At 39.6% G+C, this 12,066-nt stretch overlaps 1 protein-coding gene across 1 annotated transcript in view; it reads right to left on the reverse strand.

Moving 5' to 3' along the window:
* The window catches only part of LOC101858580 (betaine--homocysteine S-methyltransferase 1), a gene marked incomplete in the record, with an annotated part of 20,333 nt that overhangs the window by 4,745 nt on the left and 3,522 nt on the right, over positions 1 to 12,066 (reverse strand). Inside the window, 4 exon segments of the mRNA XM_005109379.3 lie at positions 54 to 232; positions 1,497 to 1,608; positions 1,986 to 2,180; positions 6,087 to 6,277. Of these exon segments, the coding sequence (XP_005109436.2) occupies positions 54 to 232; positions 1,497 to 1,608; positions 1,986 to 2,180; positions 6,087 to 6,277 (677 nt within the window).

Below are 12,066 nucleotides of genomic sequence, written 5' to 3' on the forward strand. Positions count from 1 at the left end.
CATACATACATACATACATACATACATACATACATACATACATACATACATACATGGCAAGCCTGTCGTATCTCTTTCATTAGAGGTACTATCGTGCCAGGTCCACGACCACAGTTCAGTCCAACGACAGCAGCCCCAGCCTCCTCCAGTTTCCGGCAGGCTTGACCAAAGGGCACTCCGTCGTACGTTGCACCCCTGCCAGCTGGGACGAGTGTTATAACAGCCGGTACTCCTGAAGTAATGTAATTGACTGGGGTATAGAAAAATTACATCCCCCTCACGAAAAAAAAAATGTTAATGTGTTGCAATCGGTATAGCATCACCAATTTCAACAACAGGAGGGAAAAAATGATATTAGGGGACTTAAATTTTTTTTAAAAACATGAACAAAAATTAGTCGAGGTGTTTAAGAAATATCAAGTTGGGAATCGACTAAACTGAGGAGAACACTTCTGAAAAGTGGTTAACTGAAGGCATGTGATCAGCCCGTTTTTGCCTCAGGTCTACAAGAGAAGTAGAGGAAATGACGACAGTAAGAATGAGGAAAGAAAAAGCAGCTATGTTGTGGTGGGGAACCTAGAAATCTTGTTTTGGTGCCAAATTATGCAAATTGGGGTTATTACATATTATAGTACCTGGACATTTCCTGAAAAATATCCAGAAACGTATGTAAAACCTTGCTACACCCTAAAGCTGTCTTATTTTGTCTAAGTGTTTCTGCAAAAGCACATGTCCTTACCTTTATCTGCTGTTTTCTCACAATTCTTTTTTTTTTTTTCACACATTTTCCCATTTTTCTGCTCTGTTTCTTGTTCTATTTCAATGTAACTTTCACAACAACACCTAGTTCTAAATATTGGCTTGTTGAATTTTTTAATTAATGAAGTAGTTTTTGATTTGTGGACTTAGAAAGCATGAATTTTCCATTTTTTTTCATTATTTTGCAACAACCCAATTGTAAGTGTCTTAAAACTAAAGCATATGTCAAAAATCCAACAAGCCAAGTTTAAGAGCTATATATTTACTGTTGGCATGCCAAACCAGAAGAGAATAAGGGAATACAATGGGATTGAAAAAGGTATACAAAATCCAATATGGTCGCCGTTTCCATAGCAACCGATTCAAAATATACTTTTTGAACTATAGATTTCAAATCCCCAATAGCACACAATATCCCACAGCAAATACGGGCACTCTAGGCTTTGTAATAGCCAAAATAGACCTCAGAAAAACCAGCCCTTATAGATTTTAAAACCAAGCTTTGCTATGAACTGCTTTTTTGCGCGCTCATATGACGTTATGCAGTTGTGAACGCCGTACACAACTCTTTCTAAACTAAATCTAAACATAGCGACGAAATGCACATTGCACATATTGAAGAGAGGTCATGGGTTGAATTTTAAAAATAAATTACACTCTATTCAAAACACAAGGATATTGTTTATAGTAGACATTTCGAAAACAGTAAATATTCAGTAATAAAATTATATACTCACCATTTCCATACATTTTTATCGCTTCCAGGGCCATCATGGCCTCTCCCAGTTCTCCGAATGTTTCACCCACAATGAAGTCCACACCTGCTTCTGTTGCCCACTCCACTTGTTCCTGAGTTGAGATTTATCGATCGGATATAGTTATTTTTGCACTACACAACTGAAAAGTTTATTGTTTATTATAATCGAGAAGTAGTTTCTAGTTTTTGACGGACCACGTCTGGTACTTATGTTGTATGGAATATTTTTAAGAACAAGTCCTTAATCTAAAATGAACAGAAGTTCAGTCAAAATCTACTATTAAAATAATACGAGAGTATGGGGCACTGCTATCCAAATTTTAATGTGACACTAATGTGAGTGGAGAATCTGGATGTACATATCTACTAGATCAAGAAACTTCCGAATGCAGGACCTGAGCTTTCACAGGTGTTTTACAAAAATGTGGAAATAACATAATAGTTCTTCAGAAAAGCCATATATATTTACCTTGAAAATTGCTGCTACTTTCTTATTGCTTTCCTCCTCGCCTTGTCTGTAAATGGTTGTATTACAGATGTTTCCAGCAAAAAGTGTCCCTGTTGCCCAGGCAACGTCGCGTGCCAAAGCTAGGGCTTTCCTGTTCATGACCTCAAGTAGATCCTCTTTCCCGATCACTCTGAGCTTCTCTCGGTGGCCATAATACTGTGTAAGTAAACCACAATTATTTTGAACTTCACTTGATGTTAACAATTTCTTGCAGGAATCGTGACTGACCTCTTGCACAATATATGGATAAAATTTGTGTCATTTTACTATTGGAAATCATTCTGGGTTGTACGTACAAAAGATTCATACATTGTCATAATGATTGACTCAATATAAACTATGAAATTCAAGCTGGAAAAAAATGTACCTGTATAGATGGAAGAACTAACTATTTATGACAAATATACATGGCTTGCATTAAAGATTGTGAATGAGAATAGGGTGAAATAATTGTCATGACAGTAGGAAAAGCATGAATCAATTGACGATCAATTTTTTTGAGTCTCTTCATCAAACGAGCTCGTTATACTCAGAGGCAGACTCAGAGTCGTTGAACGCACAAACAAACAAAAAACACACTTTTGCAACAAAGACCATTTCTTCTCGGAGTGTTCTGCAAGCCCATGTCAGAAGCCTTGAGAATCTTGGCATTTCTCGGTCAACATATTGAGTCATTCTCACTCCACTCATCGTTTATTGGTTTCCTTCAATTACTGCTTTTGAAGTCATAGATTGTTAGTCTTCACTTTCCTTTTTTGTGTTAGCCAGTTGGTATCGCAAAATAGGTGACAGTGAGCTGGCATGACCATGGAGATGTTGGTATTTTATCTTTTTAAAAAAAATTCTGGAGCGACTCTGAGACAGGTAGAGGAGTTGGATCCATCAGCTCTGGAAAGATTTCAACCCAGAACCCATCTTATCTGGTTTCTAGGTTGGAAATTTGCGTGCAAGATGTTGCAGCGATTTCACTTGAGCGAATTGACTACTTATCGACATAAGTAAAATTAGTATATATACTCAACAACAAAAGTTACGCAGGTCATATAGCTAATTAAAGACGTGGCTGTTAAACCATATAAACCATATTCGCTAGAATGTAGGCCATGGCCGATTTTTGGTAATAAGTGATGCTTTGAGTTCATGTCACGAAGCAGAAAAATGCTTACAGTGTAAAATGAGGTCACAATGTGGTGGCGAAGAACTGACAAAAGCCGTTTTTGCGTCAGTAGGGGAGATGGAAAAATCCGCATATGGAGAGGACCCAACCAACAGTTTGCTGACAACAATGTCCTGTAGGTTGAAGCATGGGGTGCTCCCAGCATAATGATCTGGGGTGCAATCCCAACACTTGGGACCTGTTGTTTTCCAGAACATGCCTGGTCATGGTAACGGTGTTAATTCGTAGATCTAGCTCTACATCCAACAGGTATTTCCACCAACACCCGAACCTTATCCCGCAGCAAGGAAAACACTCGACCCCATACTGCAAGTCAAATTCATCTGTTTCATATGAAAGGCCAATGTCTCCAGAGAATTTTGATACCTTACTTTAACCTCTCAGTCAATGTTTAAGAGAATTGCAGCTGTTTCATAATAATCAAATATTGCTGAAGTCGGCTGCAATCCCCATGTTTGACACCAAACATCACTAGGGTACAATCATTATAACAAAGAAATAAAGACTTTTTCATCTGTGAGATTACAAATCAGTATTGTATTGCCTCAAACACGATGATCTGTCGTTATTTCAATAAAAACACCGAGCCGGTGTAACACGCTCAGAACACTACCGTGCAATAAAGACTACCGTAGTGGTTTTGGCGTAAGCTTTCATGCCATAACCACTACCGTAGTGATTTTTGCACATGCTGTAAACACCCTAGTGACTTTGGCGTACGCTAAAAACACTATCTCTAAGCTAAAAACACTACCGCTTACACGCCAGATTGACTACCCACGCCAAAAACACTATCATCATTCTTCGTCAATAAACACTACTGCATTTGTTTTCGTAGTTTAGACATTATGCTCAAAACACTATCCCAGTATTTTTAAGACCTGTACATCTACCTTGGGCTATTATAACTAAGAGATGGCACCTGAAATGGGGGTTTAGCTTCAAATTTTTGTTTTTTCCTTTAGTTTAGCCACTATTGTGTCATTTCCCCAAGTTAATACCTCAAATGCCTCAAATAGAATATATCTCTTTTAAAATGCTTTTGAAAGGTAGTGTCTACTACTGGAAATAAATTTTGAATAAAAATTGCATTTTCCTCGAAATCATATTTTTCTGTACATTTTTTGCTAAAGTCAGAAGTTTAAGAATGGATTTAAATTTAAATGAAAGCTAAGCAAGATATCACATGCTTTTTGAATATCTTATTTCTACCTAAAGTTTGTAAGTTTTAAAAAAAATAGATTAAATCTAGGTCCAAGGCTTCAGAAAATTTTCAATTACTAATTTTTTAAAATATGTTTTTCTCCAAAATTATAAATCTATAAGATATATGGAACTGAAAAAGCTTGTGATGTCTTGACTTTTTTAGATTTAAAAAACATGCCAAAAATGGTTCATTTTTCTTTATGGCCACCGTTACCATGGCAACTGCAAGATTCATAGATGATAGTAAATTACTCACAATACGATCTTTAATAGCATGAGTGGTTTTTTAAAGTCTCTATAGTGGTGAATTCGGCGTGAGGAGAAGCCGAAAATAGTGGGGTTTGTGTGATTGTATAATATATATTGCCTGAGGCTAAGAATAATATACGTACATCTGATGGTTGATCTAGATCTAGATCTAGTGGGGGGTTTTTAGGGACAGTAGTTTATTTAGCGTGATCACTGGCCGGGATAGATCTAGTTTTTTCTGTGTTTTTTTTTTAAGCCACCGTCACCATGGTAACGGTGGCCATAATATCTACTTGAATAGTTATTTTTGCTTGAAAGAGAGTGAACTCATTGATGTAGATCTAGCCAGAAATAGTGATTTTGACGTGAATAAGACTATAAACGCAAACGATAGTAGATTTTGCGTGATGGTAGTGAATTAACTTTACGTACATCTGATGGTAGTGTTTTTTGCTGGACAGTGAAGGTCTGTGCTATAAACGTGGCCAATATGACTATGGTAGTGTTTCTTGCATAGAGTGATTTTGGCGTATTACACCGGAGTCCTCGCGGCAAGTAGGCTCTATGCTGTAGTGTACTGAGTGCTCCCCGTAGTTTCGCGGAAAGACTCATGCAAAATAATTCCAAGCTGATGACTTTAAAAAGAACGGTTCTTTCTATTGGTATATTTTTAGCCTGCATTTGACACATTTATCTTTGAAAACTTCTACAAATGGAAGTGCTTTGTGACATGTCGAGAAAAGGAAATACAAACTGTCACTGATCCATGCCGCTGGTCTCATTGTTCATGATTAGACAATCCTGCAGACTTTGTATTGCTTCTTCCTTGGCACGAGTTGACTTCATTCTGAAGACATTCGCGCTGAAAGGGGCTAACCGTCTTTGGACTTAGTTTAGAGGATGCTAAAGGAGAGATCACAGTTTCCCACAGTGATACTCCTAATCTTCCAGTTCTTCTAGTAAGACGTTGGAGCACTTAGTCTAAAGCAGTCAGAATCTTGGCTTGGTTTTATCGTTTCTTCTGAAATGTGTCTGGGCGCCTTGTTCACAACTCTTACAGTGATCTTGAGACAAATGAACTCAAGGATGCTGAAATTGCTCTCATCATAATCACTGATCTAGATGTTATCACTACTATCAGTGATTCAGTCACAACTAGGCTAGATCTAGGAACTGAACCTGGCCGGGAAATGACGTGTAGAGTGTAAGCATGAAGGTGTGGGCAAATTTGTTGCCTGTCGATTCATAATGGTGGCCATCATAGCATGTTCGACTATACAAGATTTAAAAAAAAAATTATTTTGGGCTGTAATACCTACTTTGGTCCTTTTTAAATCGTGTTATTTTTGTGTGACTTGTTTTTGTTGTTTTTTCAGCCTGTATTTTACACATTTCACTGCGTTTCTTATTTAAATTTTGAATTCTCATACCGTGAAAGCCAGCACGACATCACTTCCCGCATGCACGAACTCCTCATGCAGCTGAGTCACTAGTTCCGGGTGGTCTATGACTACTTCAGGAACGAAGGCACCTGCCTTAAGGTAACCTCTTCGCTCAAACTCAAACAAATAACCCTCGGCCACCATCACATTACTTCCGTTTTGGAGACGTTGCAGTAAACCTGCCGAGAGAAAACAAGAAAATAGTATGGATTACATTACTGAACGTTTATGTGTTCGCGTAAGCCGAATTTTGAAGAGGTGAAAAATCGATTAAAAACAAAATCTCACAAAAATACCGTTCCATTTTAGTTGCACTTTTCCCTGCTTCGAAGACAAACAACGAGGCTGGCTGATCGATCGATAGGAGGCAAGTAATTTTTCTTAAAACTTTCTGCATCTTACCCGACAATATTAACGAGATCTTCCGTTTGGCCAATAATCATGGCGTCATGCTATTTTTATGCTCTGCAGTGGACCTCATTGTTTCTACCTCGATTCACGATTGTTTCTACAAGCTTCCCCTAATTTTCATGGTCACCAATCATCGGTCTGAATTGGTATTCTTGTCTTAACTGTAAAGATTGTTCTTTATTTACGATATTCATTTGATGGCAACAGCACATATCTCGACCGGAAGTATGACGTGTCACCACAGTCATGATTAGATACAAGTAATCAATTGAATGCAGAATATTCTGCCAGGTTGTTGGTTTCCTTTATTCCTTTTTTTTCTCAGATTCATCAGATTCACCACGTGCATTCGGCTAATATAGTAATTAGGAGATGAATGGGCTTAAAAACATAAAATAAGTCTGACTGACTGATTTGAACTCAATATGCTAAGGTGTTAACACAGGTGTTATGATTAGTAAATATATGAAAACAAAATACGTGTAGAAACCTAGACTCTAGATTTTGTCCCGTCAAAATAAGTGTCAGCTGCGTATAGCATCTAATTTACACACACTTGCCTCGAGCGTCTTGATTGGGCATTTTTGAGCGTTGCAAAGGTGCATATGCAATACACAACTCACGAGTCATCAGTCACAACTTGCAACATGTTGTGAGTGGTGAGTTTATGTTCAATCAGTCCTGGGCGTACCTATAAAATCTGCACCTCGAAATGTTGCATTCATATCGAAACAGACGAACTACAGATATGCCTTAATAACTCAAGGGAAAACAGAGAAAGAGCTGTCGGACGCCTGCAGTGAAGACCAGCAGTCACTAATCTCCGTGACAAAGTCCAGCGGCTAAGTTGGCGTGAAGGCTGGTGAGTCGGTGGAACAGGTATCCCAGGTATTTGGTGTCCACCCAAGCACCTTCTGAACAGATTACAAGCGAAAGCGACCACCAGATCAACCAAGAAGCGGAAGACCATGGGTGACAATCGTGTCATCGTTCGTCGGCACTGACGCGATCCGTTCCTGCCGGCTGCAGAGACTGCCATGACAACCATGGGAACGACTGGACTTTGTCACGGAGATTAGTGACTGCTGGTCTTCACTGCAGGCGTCCTTACCAGGGAGCTGTCCTAACACCAAGGCCTCCGCAACAACGGCTACAGCGGGAACAGGCGGAACGCACAGTGGAGGAGAGTCCTCTTCAGTGATGAAAGCAGGTTCTGTGAAGATCCAGCGAATGGCCGTGTCCGTGTGTGGCGTATTGACACGACTCGCTAAGACGACAACAAATTCTGAACGTGACCCCTGGGGAGGGGAGAGCGTGATGATATGGGAGCCATGGCGTTGAATCATAGAGTGGGACCTGTCATCTTCCAGAACATTGGTCCAGGACGTGGAAACGGCGTCACAGCTCAGCGCTACATTGCACAAGTCTTTGCACCTCATGTGTTGCTCTTTCTACTGAGGCATCCTAACTTCCTGTATCAACAAGACAGTGCACGACCACATACATGCCGCACGTGCTACCCAGAACTTCTTGGCGCAGAACAATGTCAATTTATTGGCACACCCACCTCGCTCACCTGACTTTGAACCGTATTGAACATTTGTGGAACGTGATCCAAAGACTGCTTAACCAGATGCAGCCATGGCCTCGAACAGCAGCCCAGTTGACTGCAGTCATCATCCAGGTGGCATCCAAAATGACCAGATCAACTAAATGAACAGAATATGCCTCGCTGTAATCGCTGCACGTGGAGGCCATACGCGTTACTAAGTTTGCTCACCAAGGTCAAGGTCAACGTGAGCTCAGATGAATGTGTTGGACCATCAGTTCATGTCAACTACATCACTCAAGAAGTGTGCAAAGTTTCAGTTAATAAACAAAACAAATAACTTGAAACCTATGTGGTGCATTTGGTCAAGAATTGTGTTGCAATAAAAATTCGCGGTTTTTTTTTTTTTGCACCTCAGTATATTTGGCTTGATTTGAAAAGAGCTTTTCCTTTCTGAATGAAGTTACGGTCTTTTTCAGATCTGCATTTAAATTTGAATAAATCTTATGCCATGTGTACAAATGGTCAAGCCGTAACTATAGACGAATTTCCGATTCAGTTTGTTCCAATCATTAAAATTCTTGGAGTATATTTTAGCAGTACAAAACCGACGGAAGAACTAGAAGAAGAATGGAAGCCCAGGATCGATACCCTCCTCAGAATATTTGACAAATGGGCAAGAAGAGATCTATCAATTCTTGGGAGAATGCTCTTAATTAAAACTTTTGGAATAACCGAGTTTCTTTTGGTAATGCAAAGCATATCGTTACCAGAAGATGTCCTTAGCCAAGTGAGCAGAATTTTTTTTAGATTTCTGTGGAAAAAGCGTTCTTGAAATAGTAAAACGGAAGAAACGGAAGGTTATGTGTTCCGAGCTTGAAAACGGAGGACTGAAAGTGACTGGCATGACTAACTTTGAAGATTCCATTCTCTTGAGCTGGGCGGAGGCACTTCTTGCTCAAAAAGCTACAACGATGGACAAAAGTCTGGCAGTCGCTGTACTCAAAGATGTTGGTGGGTTGCAGGTTTTTAGAAGCAAGGTAAAAGCAAGTTTAAAGGCCTCGTAAGTTTTGGAGAAGAGTGATAATTAAATGGTTTGCTCTAATAAAGACACAGATTACGTCTTCTCGTTAAAGACTATTTTTAATAACGAATATATAACCTATAAAAATCAAACCCTCTTTTTACCATCCTGTATACAAAATGGCATTTTAGCAATAAAGGATGGACGATAACAGAGTTTAGAGCAAAATATGGATGCAATCCACGTTGTGTTTTAGACTACATTATTATATCAAATGCGATGAGGATTGTGTATTTTAATGATGACAAGAATGACAACTTTTATTTCAGGGACGCAATTGTAGGTACATGTACTATAAGGAGAAACGTTTTCTTTTAACATTAAGTGGAATTGAGCCTCCACTGTGCATAGGTATTTGGAACAGAAAATATGCTGTTGATATTAATGACAAACATTGGCAAATAGTCCATCACGCTAGGGAAACACGTTTGAGAACGTTAAATTGGAAAGTACTACATAATATTTATCCCACTAACATTACTGCTCTTCAAAATGAAATTAAAGGAATCTCAAAACTGCGAATATGAGCCTGATTTAGTTTTATTTAATTGTAAGAAGGTCCAGCCACTTTGGTGAGAAATTGAAAAAGATTTACAGGTCCACGTAGGTATATCAATTGTAATTAATGAGAAAATAGTTATACCTAGGGCAGTGAAGGGAATCGATGTAGGTCCCCGGAATCGGAAAATTAACTACATGTTAAGAAATATAGAAAATTATGAGAGTGAATGTAGTGGGCTAAGAGCTAAAGGCTAGGCTTCCAGTCTCCATCTCATGCCACTTTTGTTTCGTCCCCGCATTAGGGCGAGCTGAAATGGAAGACACATAGTTGTGTGTGTGTGTGTGTGTGTGTGTGTGTGTGTGTGTGTGTGTGTGTGTGTGTGTGTGTGTGTGTGTGTGTGTGTGTGTGTGTGTGTGCGTGTGTGTGTTAAGCAATTTGTATTCTTTTTTTAAACATCTCTTTGCCTTATTTATACTCTTAGTCAGGTGCCATTCGCGGTCGCGTGTCATGACATGGGGATAGAATAGGGATATAACATTTCCTGCACTTAATACTAACTAGTCTGTCTTTCCATTTCATTAATAGTGGCCTATACATGTTCTATTTCTTTGGAGACGGGGACTTTGAATTTTAATGCCCGCGGTTTCTGACTTGTCGCTGGACGCAACTTCGCTTCCAGTACTGTGTGTTGTTTTTTGTGTGCATATTTAAATGTAATATATTTATATGCTAATGGTGAATTTAATAGTAACACTTTAGGAAGAGGCAATCCTGTAATTCTCTGGTCGTCTGAGCATGGTTTTTCAGGCTTTTTACAAGCTCCGACGATCACAGAAGTACCTCGGGACAGGTTGCGAACGACGATAGCGATAACTTGTAAACACACATATTAGTCTGCTTTGACTATGAAAATTAATATTACAAAGATTATTGGCCACATTCCCTTCACTGTTTTGAAAATATGATAGTATAGACGTAGGGCGGAAAACACACTAACAATGTCATCACTTAGAAGCGGCCCCCATGTGATTTTTCGGCATACTTTTATTAAATGCTAGGGTATTTCCAAACCACCACCACCACCACCACCATCATGATCATCATCATCATCTTCATCATCATCATTGCCGACTTAACAATTCCCCTTTCCCTTGTTTCGTTTATCTAGAAAACATAACAATTTGCACCATGTGTGTTCATTCTTACGTAACCAAAAAATACGGGCACCAAAATCAGGACACGGGACTAAAAAAAAGAAAAGATTCCAGCAGATATCTACATCAAAGGCCAGACAATGAAAAGAGAAGAAACACTACACTACCTCGGAATAGTGTTTGAGTGTAAAGGAGCACCCATGGAAAAATCGTAACAAAGGCCAGGAAAGGGCTGAATGCAGTAAAGGTGATGGCAAGAGACAGGATGCTGCAGAGAAATTTCGTCTTGCTCTTTGACATGCTTGTCTTGTCTCAGGTAGATTATGGTTTTGGTCTGCTGACACTTTCCAAGACTCAACTTAGAAGGCTGGACGTCATCCAAAACAAAGGAATGAGAGCCATACTCGGTTGCACAAAAGATACATCAGCTGCTGCAATGCGATATGTGCTAGGCCTAACCGGCATAAACGAAAGACACAGGCTCGCACCGGTCAAAGCTTATCTGAAAGTCTGCACAGATCCACAGAATCCTCTTCAGGACAAAGTAGGTCGTCAGACTAACCCATGACTTAAACGGGGCACTGAGTGGATGATCCGGGCAGTGCAAACCATTGAAGAGTGTGGACTCACTGTGGGGGCAATAAGACTGGGGGAGACATGGGTACAGCTTGCAGACGAGGGGAAAGACAGATTCACTCAGGTGATTGCTACATTAGGGGGTGTAAATGTCGTGAATGGCCTGGAGGAGCAACATAATATTCTGATATCCACACTCTAATTGAAGAGAACTGCAGAGAGGATGAAACCATTATATTCACTGATGGCTCTGTTCAGCGTGGGATCAAACCAGGCTGGGCTTACACGGCTTGTTGCAAAGGAGTAACAGTCCAGCTCACTACATCAAGCATGTGTATGGAGATCAAGGCCATCACTGAGGCTCTGAAATGGCTTTACAATAATGGATACCAACAGGCTACCTTTGTATTATTAAGCTTGGAGCATCCCGTCTTACTGAGACCCCAGTTCTAGATTCAAATACGTACAATTTAACGAAATCTTACTCAAAAGATTGAAATGTTAGATATGAATCCACAAGGTAAAAGTTAAAAAAGTAAGGCCACTTGGAGAAGAGTTACTTTTCAGAAAAATGGGAAGACATGGAAGCCTGGGATAGGAAACTGTATTGGGTTTTTTTTTTCTTCGTGTTTTTCGTGTTTTTCTTTTGATTTTTCTTTTTCTAAGGGAGGGGAAGGGGGGGGGGGGGGGGT

Source organism: Aplysia californica, unplaced genomic scaffold (assembly GCF_000002075.1).
Source record: "Aplysia californica isolate F4 #8 unplaced genomic scaffold, AplCal3.0 scaffold00772, whole genome shotgun sequence".
Taxonomy (NCBI): domain Eukaryota; kingdom Metazoa; phylum Mollusca; class Gastropoda; order Aplysiida; family Aplysiidae; genus Aplysia; species Aplysia californica.